At 55.2% G+C, this 27,172-nt stretch overlaps 3 protein-coding genes across 6 annotated transcripts in view; 2 read left to right on the top strand and 1 right to left on the bottom strand.

Annotated features, from left to right (window-relative positions):
* Positions 1 to 5,585, bottom strand: part of RTN4RL1 (reticulon 4 receptor like 1) — a 67,793-nt gene extending 62,208 nt beyond the window's left edge. Inside the window, exon 1 of one of the 3 annotated variants that reach the window (XM_074319690.2) lies at positions 5,452 to 5,585. In XM_074319690.2, coding sequence (XP_074175791.2) covers positions 5,452 to 5,461 — 10 coding nt within the window. In that variant the 5' untranslated portion in view covers positions 5,462 to 5,585. Of the gene's footprint in view, positions 1 to 4,474; positions 4,987 to 5,451 lie in introns of those variants that run through there. The other 2 variants (XM_019755525.3, XM_088802012.1) reach the window with 2 other exon arrangements.
* Positions 5,586 to 8,665: 3,080 nt separating this feature from the next.
* DPH1 (diphthamide biosynthesis 1) lies at positions 8,666 to 17,881 on the top strand. 2 transcript variants are annotated; one of them, XM_019755529.3, is made up of 13 exons: positions 8,666 to 8,814; positions 10,566 to 10,718; positions 10,842 to 10,905; positions 12,384 to 12,505; positions 12,972 to 13,129; positions 13,246 to 13,367; positions 14,885 to 14,953; positions 15,359 to 15,515; positions 15,636 to 15,736; positions 16,261 to 16,339; positions 16,623 to 16,763; positions 16,936 to 17,040; positions 17,743 to 17,881. In XM_019755529.3, exons 1-12 carry the CDS (start codon positions 8,754 to 8,756, stop codon positions 17,020 to 17,022), a joined length of 1,314 nt encoding a protein of 437 aa, XP_019611088.3. In that variant the 5' UTR covers positions 8,666 to 8,753; the 3' UTR covers positions 17,023 to 17,040; positions 17,743 to 17,881. The 2 variants fall into 2 exon arrangements, with proteins under 2 accessions (XP_019611088.3, XP_088658137.1); XM_088802011.1 differs by having other exon boundaries at positions 15,347 to 15,515.
* Positions 17,047 to 18,595, top strand: OVCA2 (OVCA2 serine hydrolase domain containing). Its single transcript, XM_019755531.3, has 2 exons — positions 17,047 to 17,397; positions 17,743 to 18,595. The coding sequence occupies exons 1-2, from the start codon at positions 17,214 to 17,216 to the stop codon at positions 18,240 to 18,242; spliced, it is 684 nt and encodes a 227-aa protein (XP_019611090.1). The 5' UTR covers positions 17,047 to 17,213; the 3' UTR covers positions 18,243 to 18,595.
* The last annotated feature ends 8,577 nt before the right edge of the window (positions 18,596 to 27,172 follow it).

The following is a 27,172-nucleotide window of genomic DNA, read 5'->3' as shown; positions in this document are numbered from 1 at the left end:
ATGACGCCTGCCCCCTCCTTCCTCATCTCCTGCAAGTGAACTTCTGCTCTGTCCTTTTTCAGGTCTTGACTCTGAAGCTTGGAGTTGGTTTCACCCCACAAGCCTCCTTCCTCGGTCCCATCTGCTGTCAATTCTGCTCCAAGTCGCGGGGCAAACACCTACCCTCTTTTCCCTTGCCTTTGCCTTGTCCTAACAAGCCTTCCTCTTTTCAAACTTGGCCAAGAACCTCTCATGGCATCAAGTCCACTGTCTGCTCCTGGTTATATACATGGTCTCCATAAACTGAGCCGTTTAACCCTCCAGAGGGCTCAGGGTAGGTAGTCTGAGACAGAGACCAGAAACTCTGGGATTTGTTCGTGCCTGCAGTGGAGGGACCAGAGCGCCCAGGCTAGGAGTTTGGGTCCTGAACAGTTTCTCTGTAGAAAATGGACCTGCGAACTGCAGTCAGGTGTTGGCATGACAGGAACTGAACCAAAACACATATTCTGTGTTGTCTGAGCTCACAAGGGGAACACTGCACTGCTTTCCTTGCCTTTACTCTGATTACTGGTGATAAAAATGCATGCATGGGCTTTAGTGAGCAACTCACTCTGCCTCTCCTTCCTCTTTGGGTGTCCTGGTGTTCCCCTAAAGTTCCTCCTCTTAGCTTCTCTTTTCTGGCATAAGGACGAGGCACTTTGAGGAAAGCAGCAATCCAGAAGCTCCCAATTAAAGAAGCTGTTTTGGTGACATTGGTTCTACTAGGCTGCATTCCTTGAGGGGGACAGAATTGGTCTGGGAAGACTGAAATTCCACTTCTGCACCTGGAGTTGGGCTAAGAAGCTGCATATAACTACTCTCTCAAGCAGGGCTCTTTTATTTCCCCTCTACACTTCCTCTGCAGCAGAAAGAAGAGTCTCTTGGTGGTCCAAGAACACTCTTCCCCTCTCCCCTGGGGTTAAAGTGGGCCATGTCACCAATAGCTCACACCTGGTCACACGAAAGCTCTCTGATCACCTAAGGAACCTCTGGATTCAAATCAACCAAGCATCCAACAAGCCTGGTCCCTTCCTCCCTCTGCCTTCCCTTTTTCCCACAAAGGAGACCCAATCCAACCACCAGGCCAGCCCATCTGGTTATGGAAACCAAAAGGACACAATGCATCTCACTGGGTTACAGGCCTTAACCTAGCTCTTGCTGAATTATTCAGGGACAGCATTAACTTATAAATGAGTGTGTTTGACTGATTTTGTGGTTGATGTACAGATAAATTCTAATGAAAGACAGCTACAAGATTTTAAATTATTAATAAAGACTGCCACTTAACAAAGCCTATTTGGCACTCTATTTCCTTGCTTAACAAGACAAAAACTTTAAGGTTCTGTATTAACCCAGAAGCTGTTGATTTGCATTCTGTTTTTGTAGCTCTAAAAATCAAAACAATAGATTCTGACCTTAAGCAGACCACTTCTGGCCAAAGCAAAATCCCCAGCGGGCCACCCTTCCTTCCTGGATGGTACTGGGTGGCTCAGGCCTCGTTTGCCCTGCTTGTCTCTCATCTCTGACCAGAGGTTTGCTTTTTATATTCCTGGTTTTGTCAGGATAGGCCAGGAGATGGCAAAGCCTGCAGGGCAGCTGCCAAAGCCTTCAGCTACCAGCACCATCAGCAGCAAGATCACCAAGGACTCGGTGTTGTTCTGGTTCACCGAGGTGCGGCTGCGGCCAGCAGAGTCCGTTCATTAAGAGATACAAGGCAGCACCCCCAGTTCCTAAAATATCCTGCCAGGGGACAGCACCCGCTTGCTATAAAAGGTCAACCAGAAATCAGAGAGACGACCCTCATGGTCCAATGCCTACTCTCGCCTTCTTCCTCTTCTGGGGCTTCAAACCCCTGAGCCTCCTAACTCCACAAAGCACTCCATTGTCAAGACCATGAGCCCTACCCTTTGCAGAAAGGTAAAGGTTTTTTTTCCTCTCCCCTCTCCCCAGGATCTAGGGAGGGCTACTCTTTTTTTCCTTCAAACACTTTTTCATATCATAATTAAAATACTAAACTCCTTCAGGGCGAGGACCCCACTCAAGGCTCTGCATCTGATAGGCAGGGAAACTGCAACAACTATCTGAACCCATCCTATAATATTTTTGCTTGGAACCTTTGGGAACAATTCCAAAAGCAGAAACTTCAATGGCCACCTCCCTTGACATTAGCCGCAGGCACACCTTTGGCTTTGGACACACATCTAGAATCTACACAAAGAATCTGAGTGTCCTGCGTGTGTGTAAAACAGACAAGTCCTAGGGATCAGATCTGGGGCTGAGAGAAAATTGCCCAGGAAAGAACCAAAATAAAAGTCCTTTGCTCACACAATGTCCCAGCAGCAGGCTCCAGGCCACCGAGCCCAGCCCAGCAAAAGGCTTCTCTGCTCGTTTCCCTCAGGCCAATCCAGGTGGAAAACTCTTTGTTGGTAGAACCTCTCCCACCAACCAAGCAGTGCAGGAAGGGAAAAATAACCCAAGTGGCAAACACACGTGACTGCCAAGCCTCCAGCGGCCACCTCTTGAGCAGGGTAAGGGAGCCTCCCCCTGGGGGAACGGCCCCCAGAATGCACTGGGCTCATCCTGAGCTGGGCCTCTGGCTAAGCAAGGATGGGAGAGAAAGACTCCTGGAGGCTGCTCAAGCCTCTCTGCGCACCTAAACCATATAAACAAAGTGCGTGGGCTGCCTTATGGCTCATTTTTAACTGCAAACTGCCAAAAGACAAAAGACCAAAAGGGAAATGAGATGTCAGTTCCTTTCTACTATCTCCATCACAGACCTGCAGCCAGACATGGCGGCCTTTTAAAACTGCCAGAGAAGACTTCCCCACTGGAGCAAGTCTGCATGCTCCAGGCCCAAGCTTCTCAGACCTGAGCATGTACTCAGCTCTGTAAGAAGTACCCTCTCTGTGCAGAAACACTATGGCCAGCACCCCTGGTTGCTGAAAGGACTTTTAGTCCCTTTCTGCAGGGACAAGGAACTGGGGTGGATCAGCGGGAGAGACTTTTCCCACACCATGGTGAAAAGCAGTCAGCGTTTTCCTGGAACGCACCGACCCACGTGGAGGGCACAAGTCACACACAAGTTTGTGACTATTGACACGAGGATGGGGCAACCCAGGCTCCTGGGTCAGCCCGAGCCAGTGGGGACCACCCCAGGGCCCTTACTGTTCCCAGCGAAGGCGTGGTTTCTTCTCCCACCTGTCCGACCTGCTATGGGGTCTCTTCCATCACCCCACATCTGCTCCTCTCCACACATCTTGGGGCTTCACTTCCCTCTCCTCTGCCACCTCCCCCTGCCCGTTTTCTCCTTCCCCATGCTACTGTGAGGTCAGAATCCTGTGCTTACGACACCTCGGTCTGTTGCCATGGAAACAGGGGCGGATTAAGGCTGGAGCGCGGAGCGCTGGGATCAGGCCCCTCAGCTACCTGAGCTCCCGCCTCAACCTGCTCCCGCAGGGCTTTGGCTGCCCGCCGCAGGCGCCGCGGCTCGCCGGCCGCGGGGCCGGGGCTAGGGATGAGGAGGTCCCGGCAGCTCGCCGCAGCCCTCCTGGACCTGGGAGGGGGTAGAGGACGACGCAGAGGCCGGGACAGTGGGTGATGGGGCCCGCGAGCTATCGGCATGGTCACTTGCCCTCCCTGGGCCCGGGGGACCGCTCCCCGCGCGGCAGCCACGTGGGGGCGCGGCGGGACTTCCCAAGCGCCGGCGCCAACTTTGCAGCGCTCCGCAATGAGCCGGGCTGCCGGAGGGTCGTGGTGAGGTGGTCGCAGGGCCAGATTCTCTCAAGTTGAGCCTGGCATCGGCAGCACATGCTGCCGGAACAGCCTCAGCCTTCGCATCCCTTGGCGCCAGGCATAGGGAAAGTTTGGGAAACTGGACATCAGGCACTAGCCATCCCCTTCGGCTGCTGGGTGCCCAGAGCCCGTCCCTCGAGACCAAAGCAGAGCTGCAGAGAAGGTGCCCGCCTCCCGAACCCACCTGGGAAGCTAAGGCGCGCAGTGAACGCCCGGGCCGCGCGGTGACTGACCGCTGGCTGCACTGGAGCGCAAATTGGACCCTGCCCCGCCAAAGCGGCAGAAGCTGGCGGCGTGTGACCACGCAGGGGATGGAGCCTGCAAGTGCAAAACTTTATAGTGGCAAAGCATAGGTCCCAGGAGGCCAGTTCCCCTGCCATCACCGGCAGCTCAATGTGGTCTCGAAATGGCCTCGCTGTGCCATATCCCTAGGCCAGGCTGCTAGATCCACGGAGCTAATCCCGTGTCTCGCAACCGGCCACCAACGGGGGCTGAGCTCCAGCAGCAAGCCCTCTGCGGGTGCGTCCCAGCAAAGCCCGCCAGCTCGCCAGGGGCTGCTTCCCGAGCCGGAGTCCGGCGCCGGGCAGATCTCTAGCGGCTCTAGGGCTCGCGGCTCTGCCCCGTGCGCATCCAACTCCAACTTGCCCCTGCGGCTCCAACTCACCTTTGCGAAGCATGTTGGCCGCTGGGCCGCCACTCCGAGGTCGGCCTAGGCGCGATCCCTCCCGGGGTCTGGATTCAAATTCTTGGGAGCCGGCTGCAGCTAATCCGAGCGCATCGAGGTGGGGGCAAGCCGGGAATCCGCTTGTGCCCGGCGGCCCGGCCCCGCACGGGCATGGTGAGCCCGAGCCCCGCGCGGAGGGCACCGGCGCCCACCAGCAACCGCGGCGCTGCCGGGCAGCCCCGCGCGCTCGCTCAGCCCCGGGGCGAGCGGATTGCTCCGCGAAGCCGGCGGCCTGCTTCTGCAGCCCAGAGCACTTTGCAGGCGGTTTTGAGGGGGGACGCCGCCCCCCGGCCGCTACCCCCTCCTTTCCGCCCCCTCCGACCGCTGCCGCCGCGGCTGCTGCAAAAGGGCGCTCGCACGCACCGCGGAGCTCCGGGGAAAGCGCCCGGCGCGCGTTTGCAGGACCGAGAGATCGGCGGAGCGGGGCGCCTCCCTTCCTCCCCCCGGCTTCTCCCACCTCTCCTCCTCCTCCCTCCCTCCTTCGCTCGCGAGCTCCCTCCCCCTCGCTCCGCTCCCCGCCCCCGCTCATGGAGCGCCTCCCATACAAAATTTATGAAAGTGCTCTCAGCTCGCGGTGCGGAGCGCCGTCCTATTCCCAGGGCAGCAGCGCTCAGCCGCGCGGCGCCGCCTCCCAAGGTGTTTTCGCTGCGCCCGCTCCCGGGGACGATCCTCGACCCGCGTCCGTCCAAGTACCTGCCCTAGCTCCCGGGCGGGTCGTCGGACCACTTGAAAGCCCCTCCCGGGCCCCCTGGGCTTCCCGGAGCTCGCACCCGCAGCCCAACCCCCGCCCGCTCGCCCTTCGCGGATGGAGGTCACCCAGCCAGGCGGCTGGAAACGTGCGCTCTGCCAACCGACTGAGACGAGACGACTGCCACCCAGAGCGCCCCCCGCCCCCTCGCCCCATCACAAGTCCGCACCCCTGTCCATCTCTTCTTTGGCCTGTTCCGCTTCCTCCTTGGAGGCTCGACGGCTCCTGCCTGCCCAGGATAGCTCCCGCGGACCCAGCTGCCTCGCATCCCGCGTCCCAGGATATTATTTTTGGGGGGAGGAGGTGTAGCGTGCCCCCAGGCAGGTCTAAACCTTTGCAGCAAGCATTGCGGAGGCCCAGTTGCAAATTCTAGAGAGAGGGAAGAACCAATGTGGGGGCTCAGGTGGGCTATCTTCACCTGGGGGGGGCCTCTGATTTCCCTCGGTCTACACAGGTCCCGCCCTGGGCTTTGTAGAAAATGGAGGAGGCACCGCCTAGAAAGCTGGTCCCGTAGAGGGCAAGTTGGGCTGAGGGTAGAGAAGGTTCAGGCTAGCCCAGATCCTGGGTGGAGACCGGCACCCCCTACTGGCCTGGGATTAGAGGGGTCCTGGGAGAGGAAAAAAGAGTGTGCTAAGTCACTCATTCAACATGCATTTACTGAGGGCCTGTCATGTGTGGGACGCTACTATTCCTGGGGATTCATCCAATGAAAAAGACAAGGTCCCTGCCTTTGTGGAATTCACAGTCTGATAGAGACACAATGTGGATAGTCTAGAAAAGATGGTTTTTGGAAGAAAAGCACACAGGGTATTTGTTCTGGAGCTGACATGAGGGGGTCCAGGAAGCTGCTCTGAGCAGGTGACATCTAAGCAGAGATCTAGCTGAAGTTCAGAGAACGAGTTGTGTGATTCCTTGCAGAAAAACTTGGCATGGTAGGAAGGTCAAAAAGAAGACCAGTATCATTCAATATATTCAGTACACTGAGGTTCGGCTGAGAGCTAACAATATAGGCTTAGATTTCCAAAAGCTTATGGCATCGATGAAGAAGAAAGACCCACAATCCATCTTAGAATGTGACAGGAGGCGATACAAAGTGTGGGAAGGGTCTCTGATAGTTCTGTAGGGGATGAAAGACCATCAAGGAAGTCTTCCCAGAAGAGACACCATTTGGGTTAGGTCTTGAGGGCTGACTGAGTTCAACAGGCTGAGAAGGGGAAAGGTCATTCCAGGCAGGAGAGAATGTGCAAATGCTTGGAAGTGAGAAAGTAAGTTTGTTCTGAAGATTTAAGAAGATTGGTCCATTTTGGCGTGGAAACAGAAGGTAATACATTCTTTCTCTTAGCCTTGATCAGCTGCAGGCCTGGGCTGGCTCCTGACCCCACACCCTGCCTGAGCTCTGCCAGGCTGACACTAAAGTTGAACTTGATGACACAGAGCTTGCAGAGGCCCATCCACAAGTAAATCGAGTCCCAGGGAGGTTGAACAACTTGCTCAATATCATACAGCAGATCAGTGCCAAACTGTGGGCCTGAATCAGGGTGTTACTCCTTCTGCCACCTCCCCAAACTGCCTCCCCATGATCCCCTGCCCCACCAACTCCAGCATTTTAAGCAGAGTTGGCTGGAACTGGGCGTGAGTGTGAAAAGCAGAGTTATTTCAGGCGTCAGGAGGGCTGGGTGCTACTTTGAAGTCCAGCCAGGGGTGGGGGTGAGTGTAGGCAGATTTTGTAGTATAATGTGGGGGTACACTGTGCCCACCTTCTTGTCAGGCAGTTATTACTCAGATTGCTGAGTAACTCAGGCAGGGAGACCCCCACAGACAAGTGGAGGTGTTCTTGGACCAAGTTGTGTGGCAACCCCCAAAGTTTTACACTGCATGATTTTGGGGAACATGCTCAAATCTGTCCTTGATATCTAGTTCTCCTGGACATCACCTGGTTTCCTAAAGGGGGCCAGGGCAGCTCATTCAGCACAGAGGCTGTGAGGCAATGTTAAAAGAGAATGGGGGCCTTCCATCATCAATGGGCCCCACCTCTGCCTAGGGAAAGGCCCTAAGGGGCAGAGTGGCTGGTAGGGAGAAGCCACTGCTGGAGCCAATCTTTCCCCCTTGGAACTTACAGCTGCAGCTGGAGCTAAAGCTGCCCACAGGCTGGGCCTTAGTGTTGTGAAGGGGCAGGGGCTGGACTCAGTGGATCCCTAGAATTGATATCCTTTACCCTGGGGTCCAGAGAACGTGGAGAAAACGGGAAAGTCCAGGCTGGACTCTCATCAAGGAGAAAGGGGTGTTCCTGGGACCCATGCTGGCCACACTCCTGTCCAAAGCTGTGACTGTCCTAAGAGCATGGGTCAGTGGCCTGAGGGATAGAGCCCTGACTCCTTCTGGTCCTGCCCTTGGCTGCTCACTCTCAGCCTGCCTAGCCATCCCTCCGCTCTGGGCAGCCTCCCAGGCAGGACCAGTCCCTGGCTGCTTGTTTTTCATTTCTCTCTGCACCTTAATTAGAAGTTTCCAAGCTGGGAGGGCCTCCAGGGGAGCCTGAGGCCACAGAGATGCCTTAAAGGGCCAGCTGTGCTCACAGCACCACCTCAAGGAGAGGAAGATGGTGCCAGAGGGATGGGTGGGCAAACGGCCCTGGGGACCATTGCTCTTTGGGGGCAGACCTTGCTGAAGGCCAGTCCTGCAGGTACTTTGCTCTTCCAAAGGTCAAGGTTGTTTCACTGGCTGCTCTGCCTTCCCTTTGGGATCCCAGGAGCTCAGGCCACTGATCAGGAGAAAGGCTATCCTAGGCCTGAGGGGCAGCCTGGCAGGGAAAACTTGGCCAGAATCCAGAAGGTTTAGGTAATCTGAGTCCTTAGACTGCCCCCCACACACAGAAAAGCACGCTCGGGTGTAGGACTTTCCCCTGTTAGCAGTTTTTCACAGGTGAACCTTCCATATTGTCGGTTCTAAAGGTGATAAGGGCACCCTGGCGCTCCGGAAATGGGCACCAAGACTCAATTCGGAGGTCGGGTGGGAGCGGAGTTCTGTCCTGTAGGGGCAGTGGGGTCCTCCGAGGTCAAGAATGTGGCCCCACCCACACGCACCCACTGCTTACCCGGGGAAACAGGGAGGGGAGCAGAAGGAAGACCTGATGGTGTCCCCAAGACTCGGCCCACAGATGTCGGATAGGGAGTCGGCAGATAGGGGAGCTCTGGTCTAAGAGTCAGGTTCGGGCCCACGGGGAAGAGGAGGAAGTGGGGACAGGGTCGCGGGGAGAGTGCAACCGCGGTGGTCGGGGACCACTAGGGGCTCCCGCGAGCCCCGACCTTGCGGGCGGAGATGGGCCCCCAATAGCCCCTCCTCTATATTCTCCTTCACGGTCCCCGCCCAGCAAATCCCCGCCCCTCGCTGGCCGATCGGCGATCAATCGCAAGGTCTGTGCTCTCCGCGTTCTTCTAGCGCTGCCTTTTTGGTCCCCACGTGGGCAGGACGGCGATGGCGGCGCTGGTTGCATCCGAGGCGGCGGAGCCTGGCGGCCGAAAAGGCCCTGGCAGAGGTGGGTGCTACAGCGTTGCGGCCTCCGGACATCGCATCTCGGGGTAGGGCCCCCAAGTCAGGGAAAAGACCAGCCAGTCCCCTTTCTCCGCCAAACCCGGAAGGCCCCGCCGTCACTCGTTCTGGGCGGCTGTCACCGGAGCCCTGAGGGACCGGTCTTTTGTAGCCTTACAGCCCCTCCTAGGTGCTTGTAGTCCTTAAGCCGGAAACGCTGCCTCCTGCCTTGGCCCGCTGACAGATGCCTGAAGACTCGCGGAAAAGACGGAGCCGACGGGGAGGGAAGGAGCCAGGCGCCTTGCAGAGGGCATTCCACAAGTGGGCCCTCAGGGAATGCTTTCAGGTGGTTTCACTCACTAGGCTCTTACTGAGCGCCCACTGAATACCACGCCTGTGCAAGGTGCTGGGACCAAACTACAGCCCTGCCCTCAGGGATCTCACAGTCTCCCCGGGGGGAAAACTGACATAAACAGATTACAGCCATGTAGTAAAGGAGGAGGCTCCTATTAACCCTTGGGACAAATTGAGCTGCTAAGACTAGCAGCACCTACACCCCAACAACCATAAGGGACTTGGGCCTGTCAGAGGAACTTCTGTGAGGGACCCAAGGACACTAGGCTGGTTGTTCCAAGGCCTTTGAAACAACTGAACAAAACCGTAGCCGTGGTAACATTCAAATCTGTTATCAGGGTCGCAGCCTAGAGTGCTAGTTCTCCACTGCACCCCCTCACCACCACCATCCCCCCCCCACACACACACACACACAGGGTGAAGGATCAGGTCTGAGAGGATTACACCTATCCTAGTAAGGAACCCTAGCAGAGGTTCTGGCACATAGTACAAGTTCAATAAATATTCGTTGAGTAAGTTAATTTCTTGCCTTGTCACATTTCCAAATTGGCTCCTAAAGAAATAACTGGGGGTTGAGCTAAATTGAATTGTGGGGAGTAGGATGCAGTTTAAGGGCTGCAGTTTTGCTAATGGGCTACAATGTTTTCTACAATAATCAGGGGGTTGTAATTGTATTTGCTCCCAGTAGACTACTAGCCCCTAATAGGAGAGGTCACTTTTCTGTCCACCTGTTAGCCCACAGTCCTGACTAGAGTGTGTTCTTTCCATCCTTCCTGGGGTGGGAGGTGGGTGGAATAATGAGATGAGGGAATTCATTAAAGGTGTTTATTTCCCTTTTAAATGATGAGAGGGAAGAGTGCAGAAATTAACCAGTGTAGACATAATCAGTGGGACTCAAGTAAGGAAGGCAGGCTTTTAAATTAATACTTATAACATGTTGCTTATAGATCTCTTATCTAGGGCTCAGAACTTCAAGGTGTTCTCAGGATGGGGGAGGAGGAATGTTTTCCCAGAATTCTTGGGCTGGCTTGGCTCCTGGGTTTTCCTTAGGATAGTTCTCTTATCAAGGAGCAGTTGTATAGACATTCTTTTTGCTGTTTGCCCCTCAATTCAGTTCCCTGGTGTCACCTCTGCTGAGGTAAGGGGTGAAACATGCCCCATTCATGGGTTCAAGTTGTTGATTCCCAATAATCTCACAACACGGAAAATAATTATGCATATTTCCTGCTGGTTTACTGAGTTGTCTTTCCAGCTTCAGGATGAACTCAGGGAAGAAGGCAGGGCCAACCCCCTTGGGATCTGGGATCTGGGATCTGGGCCAGAAACTTGGGTGGAGTTAACACCTTAGCTGGGTCTGGCTGTGGTTTCAGCCGGGTACTGACTCAGGCCTTACATTCCTCCTAGGTAGAGCCCCTCGGGGCCGCGTGGCCAATCAGATCCCCCCTGAGATCCTGAACAACCCACAGCTGCAGGCAGCCATTCAAGTCCTGCCTTCCAATTATAACTTTGAGATCCCCAAGACCATCTGGAGGATCCAGCAGGCCCAAGCCAAAAAGGGTGAGCCCCCCAAACTTCGACCTGGTTTGGGGGTGGAGAGGTTGCCTGGCCTAGTTAGGGGCAGTGTCCCCATTCCAGCCTCTTCCCAGCCTTCTGCTCTCATGTCTGTGCTCTGTCTTGCAGTGGCTTTGCAAATGCCGGAAGGCCTCCTTCTCTTTGCCTGCACCATTGTGGATATCTTGGAAAGGTGAGGCTTGGGGCACTGGAGAGGGAGCTGAGCCGAGACCTTCCCCATGCCCATTACAGCTCTGCCTGTTGTGATCATTTTTTCCTTCTTTACCTCTGCCTTACCCAGCCCCTTCCCACGACCATATACACACAATGAGAAAAACCCCAAATTAAGACAGAGCAGGTGGTAGGACCTAAGGAGGACCTCAGAATCCTTAGAGCTGACCCTGGAATGGGCTGAGTAGTCTGTGTGAGGTCTGGCTAGGGGAACCCCTTTCTCTGGCCCATCGGGGAATAGGGGAATGAGGGGCTTGGCAGGGGGAGAAGTGCTTAAGAGATGGTATTCAGTTCCTCTGCCCCCTCTGTCTAAGTTTCTTCAATACAATGAGCCATCCTTGGGAGGGGGGTTGAGTACTTAGCCATCTGGAATGGGCACAGGGACAGGGAGGGGGAATGGAGAAAGGGGAGGTCATCTCGTGATGGGAAACTCCCACTTCCCTGCTGCTGCCCTCCCCCACCCTACTTCTCATCAGCTGCCTCCCTTTTGCCCCTTGGGGAAGCTCTCTGGGGCTTGGGCCAATTTGCATACATTTTAATCTATAAAAAATTAAGTGCTCAGGCTGACTCAGATGCCTGGGCTGCATTCTAAGGAATTGAATAATCTGCTTCTGTGCACAACCTGATTTGGGGAAGTGGGGGGAGTAGGGGCTGACAGGCAGCAGCTCAGCTTTCCCCACCATACCTCCATGAGAGGAATGGGGAGACCCATCACTCAGCCAGGACATGCCCGAGGGGTGGGTCTCAGGGAAGAGCTGGTCCTCTAGCTCCATTCCGGTAGTGAGTTCAGGGGGTGCAGGGTCTTCCCTACCCACCCCCGTCCCATAGTGATTCAGGCCTGGCAGCAGATCCCATGGCAATGTGCTGGCCAGAGCCCACTCTTCCTGACACATGAGGTGTGTGGGCAGTGCCATGTGCTGTTGTTGTAGAGCTGTGCATGGGTCCCCCATTCCTGGGCACAGAGAGCCCTGACTAAGGGTGAGGAAGTAGCAGGGGGTCTGGGAGTCAGGGAGGCTGTGTGTACCCACACATGCATACCCACGCACCCAATGGTACCAGGGCGTGGGGGTGGGTACCTTTGCACATGTGTACATGCTCACTGCTCTGGGTGGGATGTGTCGGCATTGGAGGTCTGTGTTTGACCTGTGTACGTCAGTCTCAGAGTTGGGGGTCCCTTTTGCAGTCTGAGCCTGGGCAAAAGAATCAGGGTGCTGCAGAGACCATCCTCATACAGCTACAGTTCCAGGAGCTGCTGCCAGGGCTGGAGGAGGTGGCAGCTGGGCCCCTCCTACTCTTTGTTGGCAGAAGTGGCAGCTGCCTACCCAAAGGATTGGAAGAGGTAGTGAGAGAGGAGCTGGGCCCTGAAATACCTCCATGGGGTCAGGTATCACTCTCACCTCACTCCTTGTGTCGCTGTCCCATTATTTCCCACCCCCACAGGTTCACAGAGGCTGAAGTGATGGTGATGGGTGATGTGACCTATGGGGCTTGCTGTGTGGATGACTTTACTGCAAGGGCCCTGGGAGCTGACTTCCTCGTGCACTATGGCCACAGTTGCCTGGGTATGGCAGATCAGGACACCTGGATGCAGGCAGGGCTGGTTGGGAGGCAGGACTGTATGCTGATCTCCATCACAGTGCTTCTTATCCTGCTCGAAGGACAAGGGCTAGTTGGAAGGCAGGACGGTACACTGATCTCCATCACAGTGGCCTCCTTGTTTCTGGGATGGCCTCAGCCTTACTGCTCTGCAGGTGGATCTTGCCTTTTGATTTGGTTGCCTTGGAAACCATGCTCCTGTCCCAGATGTGGGTGTTTGAAAGGCTGTTGGTGGTAGAACAGGCTAGGCCTCCAGCCGAGTGAAAGAGGAAGAGCTTTTAAGGGACCTGTGACCTCCCCAGCCCCACCCCTTCCTTCTAACCCCAGCCTGAAGCCACTGGTCCTGGCTGCTCAGAGACCTTGGCCCGGGCCAGGTCCTCTGCCCCTCCTGCCTTCCAAAACCAAGTCTCCTGAACTCTTTGCTCCTCCCAGTTCCCATGGACACCTCGGCCCAAGACTTCCGGGTGCTGTATGTCTTTGTGGATATCCGAATAGACACTACCCACCTACTGGACTCTATCCGCCTCACCTTTCCCCCAGCCAGTGCCCTTGCCCTGGTCAGCACCATCCAGTTTGTGTCAACCTTGCAAGTAAGTGGACAGACAGCAGCATGGGCCCCCATGCCAGGTGCTGCAGGCTGGTCCTCCTCTGTCCTTGGCTTTCCCTCCCCCATCCACTTGCTTCCCTTCCCTTGTTATTCCTACAGGCAGCTGCCCAGGAGCTGAAAGCTGAGTATCATGTGAGCGTCCCACAGTGCAAACCCCTGTCCCCTGGGGAGATTCTGGGCTGCACATCCCCCTACCTGCCCAAAGAGACGGAGGCTGTTGTGTAAGTGAAAAATGGGGGTGGGGGAGCAGTCATAGAGAATAAGAAATGTATCCTAGGAGTCTGAAGCTCCTAAACCATTTGCTCAAGGTCACCCTGCAAGATGGGGACCAAATAGGATTTCAGGTTTCCTATCTCCCTCTCCAGTACTCTGTCCACTGTCCAGAAGGCCATGCCTCAGGTGGGGCAGGAATTGGAGGGCCTGATGGGGGATGAGGGTGGGCTAGAAATGGTGGGAATATAATTGGAGAAGATGGATGGGCACACCCAGGCTGTAGCCCCATTAATTTAGCATCCGGACAGCTAACAAGCAGGAGCAGTGTGTCTCCTGCTGCCTAATTATTTTAGGTAATGGAAATGCTTAATGTTGTGTGAATGCAGCCAGCCTCAGAGCTGACAGCTCCCAGCTGGGGCTGAGGAGGGGAGCCCCATTTCCAGCTAATGGCCGGGAAGGAGAGAGGGACACTCCTTGACTTAGCCCAATGTCTGGGGCTGCAGATGCTGCTTCCATAGGCCTTGCTACACCCATACAGACACCCCTGCCCATAGCCAGGCCCACGTCAGGGCCTTCCCCAGCCCAGAACTGGCAGTCCTGCTCCCTAGGGACAGTCCCCCTGCGCCTGTGCCTGCATAACTGAGATCACGGACACGTACCCTTGGAGGCTTCAAGGTGTGTGCTGGAGGGAGGAACACCCTGAGTGTTGGCCATTCATCAAAATTCTGTGTGGTCTCCCAGAGAAGGAGCTGCCATGGCAGATCGTCTCCCATGCTCTGGCCTCTCCATGGCCTGGGAAGGTACTGTTCGAGGTAGCATCTCCTAGGGCATGCTGGGTACAGCCTGGTGGTTAAGCCTAGAGTCGAGTCCCAGATATACTGCTTAATAGCTGTGTGCCTTGGGTAAGTTTCTTAACATCCCTGACCCTCAGTTGTATCTTGTAAAATGGGGACACTGTAGGTAGCTTGGAGGATTATTTGATAGGACTGAGTGAAGTCATGCATGCCAGGTGCTTAGCCCAGGCCCAATACACAGAATACACAAGTCCAATAAACAGTAGCTGTTGTTACGACTCAGCAGCTGGACCCAAGAGCTAGTTTGGGCAGAGCGTAGCCAGAGTATACCCTTAAACCTCATTTACAGCATAGGTGACACCCTGAACACTACTTCCCATGTCTGTATTGAGCTAGGTGAGGGAGAATCTGTCTCCCCATCTCCAAGTTAGGATCTCTCCTTGCCTTGGCTGCCCCTTTACTCTTCCCCCAGAAGGTTGGGGATTGGCGGGGGTGCGGAGGGGGTCTTAGATTTCGCATTACATAGCTGAAAGGGCTTTACGGTCATCCAGTTCAAACTCCTTACTTTACATGTGAGAAAACCAAGGCCTTGGGAGGTGAAATGATTTGGCCCAGTTCATACACAATCAGTAGCATAGCCAGCCAAGAACTCAGTGCTCTGTACCACCAAGCCAGTACCTGCTTCTGCTGCCCCATCCCACACTTACCACCCCCTTTCTATCCCACTGCAGATATCTTGGAGATGGCCGCTTCCATCTGGAGTCTGTCATGATTGCCAACCCCAATGTCCCTGCTTACCGGTATGGGCTGAGCTGGGCTGAGCAGCTGGGAAGGGGTGGGATTCTCTGCCACTGAGCCCCTCAGTTGGCCGAAACCTCCTCATTCCCTGGCCACTTAATAGACCCTACCCTAAAGATCTGAGGCATTTGGGTCCTGAATCTGGATATCAAACCCTGGGCTGCTGTGGCACAGTACCCATTCATCCCCTGGGATTCACACCAAATCCTAAAGCCCTCTCCCACTCTTGCCTGACCCAGCGATGGGACTGATCTTCTCAATGATAATCTCTGCCCTCGCCTCTGTTCCTAATTACCTGCATTGGAGCCTGAAGGTTCAGGAGACCAAGGGCCTGAGTCATGGAGCCGTGTGCACAGCCCAAGTCCCCTGAATGGCCGTCACCATGACCCTGACAGTTTCTTTTCCAGATACGATCCATACAGCAAAGTCCTGTCCAGAGAGCACTATGACCACCAGCGCATGCAGGCCAATCGCCAAGAAGCCATAGCCACCGCCCGCTCTGCCAAATCCTGGGGACTTATTCTGGGCACTTTGGGCCGCCAGGGCAGCCCCAAGATTCTGGAGGTCAGAGGGCTCAGCATGGCCTCTGGAGTAGGGGACTGGCTGGGAAAATCAGTAGGCTAAGGGATTTCGTCTTGGCTGCTTGATCCTGGCGATACCCGCTCTGCCTGTCTCTACCAACAGCACCTCGAATCTCGGCTACAAGCCTTGGGACTACCCTTCGTGAGGCTGCTGCTCTCTGAGATATTCCCCAGCAAGCTTAGCCTACTTCCTCAGGTGGATGTGTAAGTTTCCCCACCTTACTTACCTAGCTATGACTCTGCTAAAGAAGCTTAGGATCTAGGTCCGGCCCAGCACATATTGAAGGCTGGAGTCAATGGGCATTGCTCCAGTGATGATGAGATTTTTATGTTGACAGAGCATTCATCCAGCAGGGATGGATCACACCTACTTTGTCTGCCTTGGGGCTCAGAGGCAACTGCAACCTCATAGGGGTTCTATGTGAGATGAGTTTGAAGGATGGTTGGCACCTGTGTGTCCCGGGCACTAAATTTGATTCTGGGGATACTATCACCTATGAGCTGCCCAGGCCCTACCCTCAGAAAGCTGTAGTCAGTGGAGGAAACTGAAGACAAGCAACACTATAGTGTTATTCTAAACAGCAGCAGGTGATAGTCTTTAGAAGTGTAGTGTTCATTCACTGGGTGTGTTGGGGACACAGTCATGTTCTTCAGCACGCTGCCCAGGAGAATGGCAGGACACCACCCCCACTGCCCACCCCCAGGTCTGACCTGACTTCCCTTCCCAGGTGGGTTCAGGTGGCATGTCCACGCCTCTCCATTGACTGGGGCACAGCCTTCCCCAAGCCGCTGCTGACACCCTATGAGGTAACACAGAGGTTTGAAAATCCCTGAGAAAGAGTGGCCTTTGCAACTGGTTCTGTGAAGGGAGGGATATGAAGTAGAGTGGGGTGGGTGGGCAACATTCAGTTACAGCTGAGCCACTTCCTAGCTGGGTGACCTTGGGCAAGTGTCTTAACGGTTCTGGGCCTCTCATTTCCTCTGTGGTATGGGGTAATGGGACCATTGTAGGCCATTGTGATGATTGGATTAAATAATCCTGCGCAAAAAAAATGTTGGCAGATGTTATTGTCCTGTTTCCCTCCCCTAGGCGTCAGTGGCCCTGAGGGACATTTCCTGGCAGCAGCCCTATCCCATGGACTTTTATGCTGGCAGCTCCTTGGGGCCATGGACGGTGAACCACGGACGGGACCGCCCCCCCCAGGCCCCAGGTCGGCCTGCGCTGGGGAAGGTAGGCAGGGACTCCAAGGAGGGAGGAGTGGCCCCTCCTGGGCGCGGCCTTGGCACTGGCTGCTCCCTAGCGACGTGAGCCGAGGCCGCCACCGTGCGGCCGCTACGGGAGAAGCATAGCGGGGTGGAGGACGTCGTAGAAGCGGAATCCTGACCAAAATGTGCGACTTCAGGTGCAGGAGGGATCAACGCGCCCCTCTTCCGACGCGACTTGCGAGGGTTGCAGCTGCAGAGACAAGGTGGTGCCGCTTACTCCTTGAGACGCTCCCGGGTCTCAGGTATCCGCCCCGCCCTGGCCTCGCCCCACCCCTCCGCTTTGTCCTGGGAATGCCCACTCGCTCTGAGGCCCGCCTTCAGGGTGGTGCCAGCGTTTGGTCCCGCCCCCTTGCGTAATTCAACCTCCGCTCGGGGAAAGGCCGCTTCCGGTCCCTGAGGCGCGCTGTTCCGCACTATGGCCGCGCGGCAACCTTTGCGGGTGTTGTGCTTGGCCGGCTTCCGGCAGAGCGAGCGCGGCTTCCGCGAGAAGACGGGAGCGCTGAGGAAGGCGCTGCGGGGCCGCGCCGATCTCGTGTGCCTCAGCGGCCCGCACCCGATCGTGGACGTAGCGGGCCTGGAGGGCGCCGGGCCGGAGTCTGGTGAGACGAGGTTTGCCCAGGAAATGCGCTCCGAAGTCGCTATTTTGCCTCGTCCCCATAACACCCTTCAGCATCCGCCCACTCTGTATCCTCCCTCTTTCCTCCTGCTCCCACACTTCATTCTGCCCATACCCTTCATTTTTTCTGTCCCAGCCTCCCAGGCTTCCACCTTGATAAGTCTTTCTCCTCTCTCTATGCCAGGCGATTCCCCATCTCATTTCCCCCAGACTGACTTCTCTCCCGTCAGCCTCCTCTCTCCCTGTCAAACCCTCCCTCCCTTTCTCATTCTTTTCCTCCTGGATTCCCCCTTTCCCTAACCCCATCCTCTCCCCCATATCGCCATAGGGCCCTGCCCTCCGGAGGAGCAGCTTCGAGGCTGGTGGTTTTCAGAACAGGATGCAGACGTTTTCTCCGCACTGAAAGAGCCCACAGTGTGCAGAGGTCTGGAGGAAGCCCTGGGAACGGTGGCACAGGCACTGAACAAGCTGGGACCTTTCGATGGGCTTCTTGGTTTCAGCCAGGGGGCCGCGCTAGCAGCGGTTGTGTGTGCCCTTAGCCAAGCAGGCGATCCCCGCTTCCCCTTGCCAAGATTTATCATTCTGATATCTGGTTTCTGTCCTCGGGGCCTTGGCCTCCAGGAATCCATCCTGCAGGGCCCCTTGTCACTGCCTTCACTCCATGTTTTCGGGGACACTGACCGTGTCATCCCCTCTCAGGAGAGTATGCAACTGGCTAGCCGATTCACTGGAGCAATCACTCTCACCCACTCTGGTGGCCACTTCATTCCAGCAGCTGCACCGCAGCGCCAGGCCTACCTCAAGTTCTTGGACCAGTTCGCAGAGTGAACGATCAATAAACGCCTCGGCCCCTACACCCCCACCCCATCCCCAGTAGGGACACATGACGTTGGGTCAGCCTCAGTGATCCCCGTGCCTCCCCTTTTCCCTACTCTGGGATCTCCACTGCTGTTAGTGCTCCTCACCATCACCAATTAAGAGATAAAGACCAGTTCTTAAAACGCATAAGACCAGCTCAGCACTCAAGAAAATGGGGAGGAGGAGGCCTTACTGGACGTTGACCTTGGATCAATACTCAAATATGAAAAAGGACAGTGGAGCCCTGAATGAATAGAGGGTGACATGGAAAAAGCAGGGGCTGGCAGTACTGCTACTGTCACACAATAAAGTGGTGATTTGGATTTTGAGCGTCTTTTTCCTGATACATAAAAAATCCATTGTATAACAAATCTGGCCGTCCACACAGCCTCCAGAGCAGCACCAAGCAGGGAGGTGTTTACAAGCTCCCAGGAGAAGCTCATGCATATGCACTCACATTTTTGGTAGAAGTCTTAAGTCCCAAGCAAAAGTAAAGGAGGTCTCTGTGGCCAAATCAGAGAAGAGTTTATATCTGAGAAATTCTGGAAAGAGTTCACCTGGCAGGGCTCTGCCTGGGCCACTCTGAGTTGAGGCTTCCTCTTTCCTGATCCCTGAGAGTTGTGTGCCGGCCTTATGTCAAACCCTGGCTTCTTGTGTTCTCTGCTTTCTCCTCCATAACTGCCTTAGCATCTCTGGACTATATAAGCTTAAAGAGTGGGATGATGCTAAACCTTGGATGAAAGCCAAAGACAGCACAGAAGAAACCCTTTTCCAAATTTGCCCCCACTTAGAGTTTCTGAGATTGATACTACGTCTAGTGATCACAGACAAAGCCTAAGCAGCCCCTCTGGTTTGGAAGTGTAGTTGTTCCTAGGCATTCTAAAGACTGTCCACTTTAGCCATTTCCCCGACTTCTAGTGTCCCCACACTATGACATCGGCACTGTCTCTGCAGGCTCACCAGCCTGTTGCTTTTCTGGAAGATCATAACAGACCGTATAGCTCTCAAGCATGGTTGCCCCTAGGGACTTTAGTAATGAAACAAGAATTAGGATTAGGAGATACAGCACAAATACCCTAGCCCATCCTGAAACAACGAGACTAATATTTCTTAAGCGAAATTCTGAGTTCTTCACTATAGATAGAAACTGTCCAAGTCAAAAAAAAAAAAAAAAAAAGCTGGCAATACCCACCCAGACAGACCCAGTTTACTGGATTTAGAACATTTACAGCAGATAGTGTGGGTGGGGAGAAACTTCTTTGCTACAATTGGCCTCTCCCTTGCTCTTGGTGTTTTAAAGGGACCTGTCATGCAGGGTGTCATGCGGGGTCTCTGGTCCCACTCCCCGCATAACGCAGGATATGGCGAGGCCAAAAAGGAACACCTACGGAGCCATAGATAGGGGAGTCATACCACTATATTCTCGCTGGCGGCCGGGTTGGAGACACAGGAAGCAGGAGCCACACTATCCGCTACCTGCCGTCCACGTCTCTGCCAACCAACCTCACTTGCTGACTGCAATCCGCCGTGCTAACTGCAATCTGCTCTTGCTAGCTCAGCCACCATCTTTTTGCTAGCCCCCATTTTCTGCAAACATAGCCATAGGCAGTTATATTAGTGGCCAATGGCTCACTGGTTACAGCTGACAGCCAACTAGCCACAGCTGATGGCCATCCAATCACAGTTGATGGCCATTTACTACCCGAGCACCTTTCCACGTGAGGACGAGAGCCTGGAAACTGCACTCCTGGCTCTGTCCCCACAGGATCCCTTCCTTGGCAAAAGGGGGAGACTCTGAAATGGGCTGAATTACTCCTAAACCTGTTGAATTTGGCCCATAGAATTTTAGAAAAGACTGGATTTATGGTATTTAAAATTTTAGGAATTTCACACAAAAATTCAGATTCTTGGCTTCTCTAGAAATAAACAGTTCAGAATGGGATGCAGTGGCCCCGCAGTTCAGGGCTCATGCTTTCATGGCAATCCTAGGCTGCCGCCTTTAGCAAGGTCCCAAGAGGTGAAAATGATGGCTGTGTACCACAGCTGCTGCTGCTTGGGATTATTATGGGGATTAAAAGAGAGGGGAAGATACATTGGGGAATGAATTTTTAGCCAGGGCCTAAAGTTAGAAGGGTGAAGGTAGAGCACAGCAATATTAAGTGAAGCAGAAGTACTCGCTTGGAGTGAGGAGAATTCCCACCAAGAATCATAAAATGTCCAAGCCAGAAGGCAACATCACGTGGTCCACTAGTTCCCTAAAAGTGAGGTGTCACCTGGCATCATGCCTTCCAGGAACAACGGAGAATCTTAGCCCCCCTGCCCCAACACAAACACACAGATTCTATGGACCATTTACATCAGCATAATGTTAAAACTTAGATTCCTAGGGCCAACTCCAGACTCAATGAATCCCTGGGACCCAGGAATTTGCGTTCTGACAAGTCATCCCTGGTCATTCCCATGCAGCATAATATTTGAAAACCACTGCTTAAAGAGGAGAATATAAGTCTCTGTTAATATGTGTTATTTGAAAAAAGCTCCTCATGTGATTCTCCTGCACTCCACTAGGGAAGGGGAACAGGCAAGCTCTCAAGAATCACTGATCTAACATTTTCAATCTATAACTAAGGAAAATGAAGTCGAGAGGATAGAGGAATACCATGTATTAAGTGTGCCAGACACTTTGACAAGCAAAAACTTTACAGTTGCCTAATTTAATCTCACTTCATGAGGTAGATACTCTTATTAACCTAATTTTACAACTGAGGAAACAGGCACAGAGAGGCTATGTAACTTACCCAAAGTTGGTTCAGATCCAAGAACTCATATTCTTGACCTTTACTAGTCATTCTTTCCGCTGCTGCACCACTGCAGGTGAGCAGAGGCCACCACTCACTACTGTTGGGCTACATGTCTGTCTGGGCCTCACCTTTCTAATTTATAAAATATGTTGGGGTTGGGAGCAGTAAGTGATTTCCAAGATACTAAAAAACTCTAATATTGTATGATCAGTCTTCTGGTTTTTCCCCCTCTACCCACCTACTCCAGATGGGTTCCAACTGCAAAAGACTTGGTCCCTTCAGAATATCCTTATATTTTTCTTTTCTATCTCTCACTCCACCTTAGATTTATAAAGCTCTTGGGAGAGAGAGTCCCTTAGCAAAGAACCTATCAAAAGCCCCAGTCCCAGAGGTTCTGCTCAGAAAGACGTGCCCCCCCTCCCTTGTTCATTCTGCCTAAGTGCCCAGAGCTGGGGTCTCCTGACCACCACCCCTCACAAAGACATAGTAGCCTAATAGAATAGTACTTAAGAGTGAAGTATCATTCCGCAGTTTTTAAAGGTTTTTACTTACATAATTCTATTTGATCTTCACAACAGCCTTACACAAAAGGAGGGATTATTATCTCATTTTACAGAAGGCTCAGAAACAACATGGTCCCTTAAATATTAATAACAACCAGTTGGTGAAGCCAGGCTGGACCTCCTGCTTCCCAGTGCACTACTCCCACCTGCACACACTACAGTCTACCCACGGATGTCCACCGGATTCCAGAATCAAGTGCATTTTAATCTAAGACCTCAGAGTCCTTGGGTAGGAGGGAGGCAGCATGTGGGCACGGATCAGCTGTAAAACCAGCACCAATTGTCTTAGAAGGAGTTTAGAAAAGGACAGGGTATGGAAAAGTAAAGAAAATTTTGATTAATTGGTGGCAGGGCTGGGTGGCATTAACTATTCTCAACACTGCCCCTAGGGAAGTCCTGCAGCCAATGTCCAACAGCCCCTGTGGTGGGTGATGGTGGTAGCAGGTGACATACACAATGTTTTGAAGAGTTCATCGCTCACACTTCACTGGCACAACAGGACTTCGTCCCTTCTGATTCAGTCCCCCTCTTTAGGGCTAATTTGAGACACTGTCTGAAATTGGAATCCAGCACATAGAGATAGACTGCTGAGACGTTCAGACAACGATTTTGGGACCGGGATGATTTTACAAGCCCACTGGCTTCCTGAGGGTTGGCGACCCTACTTATCCTAGATGGCTCAGAGGAGGAAAGAGTGGGGAGAGGAGTGAGGGGAGGTTGTGACTCCATCAGAAACATGGGTTCAAGGATTACTCTTCGCCCTCAGCTAAGCGTTCCTGGAAGAATGAAGTTAGGCGTATTTAGGAAAACTTTCCTTTGTCTACCCCCTTCAGTCCCTAGGAGGCAAGCATTTTTTCTTGCTTCCAGGTCCCAGCAGCTTCCCTCACACTGAGGAGATAAAAAGAACCTAAATCTCATAACTACCCCTTCTCTCGCCATCTCCTGGTTGCAATACCTCGGCTAGGAGGACAGCTCAGTCACTGCGGCCAACGGTCAGACATACTCTGCACACCGTGCTTCCTTCCTTCTCTTCCTCGGAAGCGCGGCAGTCGAACCCCGGAGTAGCCTGCCTGCCAGCATCGAACCTCCCGCCCCGCCCCCCGCCCTCAGACTTATCCAATCTTGACTCGTCGCCCCCGCTTCCTCCTGCTCATAGTCTCCCTCAGCCAGGGCTGGCAGTGCGCGGCGCGGCGCGTGGGCGTGCTGCGGGGCGACCATGGCTGTAGACTGTTACCTTCGGTTCCCACAGTAACAATCGAAAGCCACGGTTGCCCTGGAGACGCGGGGGCGGAGCGCGCGCTGCTGACGGCACCGCGGCAGCTCCAGTTAGGCTGACGTCAGGACCGCTGGGGTGGGGGGTCGGGGGCGGGGCGCACAGCGGGGACCCGGTGCCGGACTGCTCCCCGGCTGTGCGATGTGCTTGTGGGCCCGCCGCCCCCCCGCAGCCCCTGGGGACTAGGGACGCTACGTCCCGATGGCGGAGCCTGCGCTGAATCAGCACCGCGGACAGCGGTGGCGCGGGCAGTGAGCGCAGGGCTGAGGGACCCTGGACGGGGGAGGGGGTACAAAGGTGCCAGGGGAGCGGCAGGTGGCCGGGTCCGCGGTCCTGGGGCGGGGCCAGGCGTCGGTGGCCGTGACTGGAGACTGTTACTGAGGGCGGCCCGGGCAGTAAGCAGTCTAGAGCCAAGGTGCCGGCGCGCTGCCCGGGGAGGGGGGGGAGTGCCTCTGTCGCCCGCAGCTGGGGGCGCTGCTGCTCTTCCTCCCCCGCGACTCCCGCCTTTCTCGGCCCCAGCGCTCGGGTACAGGCACGCGGCCCTTGACGTCAAAGCCCTGTGACATCAAAGATGTCCCTGCGGAGAGGCACTTCCGGCGGTGGGGGGGGAGGTTGGGGGGCTGGGGCGGGGCAGTCCTGCCGAGGCCCCGCCCCCGCCTGGTCCTGAGAGGACAGCTCCTCGCGCAGAGGCGGGAAGTCGGGGGAGCAGAGGGACAGCCCGACGGGACAGGACGGGGAGGGGGCGCCCCGGCTGAATTCAGGGCAACGGGCAGGTGGGCATCTGTCCGTCGCCGGCGTCCCGCTCAGCTGGCCGGGGACAGCGAGGCTGAGTCACCGCGATGAGGGGAGGGGAGATGGGGGCGCGTCTCTTGAGGCGCCAGCATCTCCCCACTTTCTTGGGAGAATGGCGCAGAAGCCCCAGGAAAAGCCGCGGGGTCTCCGGGGGTCCATCTTCTGTTCGATGCTCCTCCAAAGTGGCTGCGTCTCCATCTGGGTGCAGGCAGGTGCTGCACGGGTTTCTGTGTACGCCTCCGGTACCGGTTCAACCAGCTGTGAGGGAACCCTCATCCCCCACCCTGCCTCCAACCCTACCTCGTAGGGGCCCTCCAACCTGCTGCCTGCGGGTCTCCTCTTTGCTCTCCCGTCCGTGTCCATACATCCGTCCATCTATCGCCCGTCCGTGGGTCAGTCTCGCTTACCTGCCGGGCCGCGTCGCGCCCGCGCCAGCTCGCCTCCTGCAGCCCGGCTGGCGCGGCGGCTTTTATAGTCGCGCGTAGTACTCGTGCGGCGGCTCATTCATGCGGCCGCGGCTCCTACACACTGACGCGTTGCCGACGTCAGCAGGGAATTTAGGAAACGGGAAGAGGGGCTATTTATAGAGGCTAGGGGGGTGGGGACCGAGGCGATGAGGAGCTGGATGAAGAGCTGGGAGGTGGAGGAGGGTGCATGGAAGCAGGAACGGGGGGCAGGAACACATGCCCCATGCACCGGTCTACAGGGGGTTAACTTTCCGGAACTGCGGGCTGGGGGCCCGCAAGAGGATAATGCGGGGGGTGGGGGGTGGCTGACGGGTCCCTTACATATGTATTCACTCTGCGACACCTCGGATGCAACCCTACTCCAGCCCAGCCTTCCAAGGTAGTACCCAATCCTACTCCTTCGTTTCTGGACCCGAAGGCTCTGTGACGTCACAAGATGTCCCACGGCGGCGTTATACTCCAATGGCCACTGCGGTGTTGTCATCCTGAGGAGTGAGGCAGGAGAGGAAGCTCCAGTGTGTGTGTGTGTGGGGGGGGGCAGGGGTGAGGACGCTAGGGCAGCACCTAGAGCTATGGTGTGGATGGGGGAAGAGCAGGGAAACTCAGGGATCTCGGAAGGCTTTGTAGGAGAAGGCTGGGCCTGGAAGGAATGCCCAATGGAGGTCCAGGTATCAGATGGGAGCTGGAGACCCGAGGGAAGGCAGAAAATTGAGGAGGGTGGCTTGGACTCGCTGGAAATGAGCAAGGGGGTCCTTTATGGGGGAGGTGGGGAAAAGATGGCAGGAGAAGGGAGGCAAGAGGAAGAGGAAGCCTCAGCAGGTGGAGAGGAGGTCAGGTCCCCTAGTGTCAGTGTCAGACCCTGGCACGCAGCAGACCACGTTTAGGACCCATTTGTGGAATGATGGCATTGATAGAGCTCATATGGGGGTGATAATGAGTGAAGGGCTCAGCAGCTTGGCAGAAACGGGTCTCCAGGGGCTGGCAGGGCAGAGGAGTTCAAGTTCCTGGAAATCAGAACTGGCAGGAAGGGCCCATGCTATGTGGGGGGGTGTTCCTCTGGAGCGGAGCAGGAAAATGAATGATCCTGGTCCACCCTAGCTCCATCAATTGAGATGGGCTCTCAATCAGGGAAGGGGAGTGCATTGAGAGAGAGGAGCTGGATTGGGATGGGGAGGGGGCAGTGCTAGGCCAGGGCAGGTGGAACTAGGGAAAGGTCAAAGACTGAAGAGTGAAGCCCACTGGAAGGTAACTAGGCTGGGGGCGTCTGTGAGACCCTCCCATACAGATGTAAGGACAAGGGCTGGGGCAGTGAGCTAACTTGGAAAGCAGGGATCCAGGTAGAGTGTTGAAAAAAGACAATGAGGGCCGGCCCAGTTGCTCAGGCGGTTGGAGCTCCATGCTCCTAATGCCAAAGGCCGCTGGTTTGATTCCCACATGGGCCAGTGCCAGATGGCTCAGTTGGTTAAAGAGCATCCTCTCAACCACAAGGTTGCCAGTTTGACTCCCGTAAGGGATGGTGGGCTGCGCCCCCTGCAACTAAGATTGAAAGGACAACAACTTGACTTGGAAAAGTCCCGGAAGTACACACTGTTTCCCAATAAATTCCCCTACCCCTTCCCCAATAAAATCTGAAAAAAGAAAAAAGAAAAAACACAAGGATAGTGGGCACATGGGTCCACAGTGGACAGAATCCACCACACAAAAGAGACACAGAGCTGAGGGGCTCCTTGTGAGGCTAGGCCCTAACCCCATCAAGAGGATAAAAGATTACAGCAGAAACAGGGTCAGAGAAGTCCTCCATACTCTTTGGGGTCTGGCTGACTAGAGTTTTTCTGTTTGTTTGTTTGTTTATTTGTTTTGCCTCCAGGCTTCCTCCCAGAGGTTCTCTTCTCCAGGAATGCCTTCCTGCCTGGCGGGAGAACTCCTCTTCATCCATCAAAGCCCAGTTCTAAGAGCACTTCGGAGGACCCTTCCCACCTCCTTCCAGCACTCCTTTCACTTTTCCATCTCAGCGCACAGCACGTCCCCCTGCGGTAGGGGTCTGCAGCTCAGGAATTCCATTTTCATTTTTGGAACCTTACTACTTCCCTAGTGAGGCCATCATGGGAAGACAGAAGAGGATTAGGATAAGATTGATCCAGAACACAGAGTGGAAACAGGGTGAGGGCGGACTCCGCGGTAGGAATGGGGACCTGCGGGGACCAGGAGCCGCCTCCTGGCCCCAAGGCCATGAAGTCTCACGTGGAGGAAAGGGAGCCTCTGGGGGGCGCCAGAGCCCTTGGTGTCCGTCAGGGACCGCGAATGGCCTCGCCGGCGTCCCCTCAATGAGTGACTCAGCCACTACCTCTAGCGGGGCATCGGGGCGGAGGGCCTCATGGGGGGCGGCGAGCATGGCCCCCACCCGCCCAGCGGCCCTGAGCGGTTGTTATGTTCTCCAAGGCCTTGGAGAGACGCGATCTGGGCGAATCTCAACGGTTACTATGGTAACTCTGCGACCCAGCCTCTAGCGAGGCAGCTGAGGAAGGCGCAGCCAATCAGAAGCTGCAGGCGTTCTCAGGGACCCACTCCCACCCCCCACGTGTGGGCGGGGGTCAGGAGGTGCGGGGAGGAGGAGGAGCGTGGGCCGCAGCGAGACCCCGCGCCGCTACCAGCTTGATGCGGGCTACTGGGCTGCGCGGGGACGCTTCCGGAGTAACCCTGCATTGGCCTGTGCGCCAGTGCGGGGTCCCCTTCCTCCCACAAGAGGTGTCACCTACAAGAACAGGGCCTTCACGCGGGGTGCAGGACCTTGGGGGGATCCCGGGCTGCTGGCCCTCCTGTCACGTTTCTCTCGGGTCGGTGTGTTGGAGATGAAATCGTCCAAGCAGGTCCCTCAAAATGGCTCACTCGGGAATCTGGGGGCTGCGCTCGCTTCTGTGGGATCCCCAAAAGACACTGTCCAGCCATTCCCAGTCGAATAGCCTATGTCCCCTCTATAGATCTGCAAGTTCAGGGTGGCCTGTTT

This window comes from Rhinolophus sinicus, chromosome 12 (genome assembly GCF_057876585.1).
Source record: "Rhinolophus sinicus isolate RSI-liver-muscle chromosome 12, RSI-T2T, whole genome shotgun sequence".
NCBI classification, from domain to species: Eukaryota; Metazoa; Chordata; class Mammalia; order Chiroptera; family Rhinolophidae; genus Rhinolophus; species Rhinolophus sinicus.
This window is presented reverse-complemented; position numbering and strand designations above follow the sequence as displayed.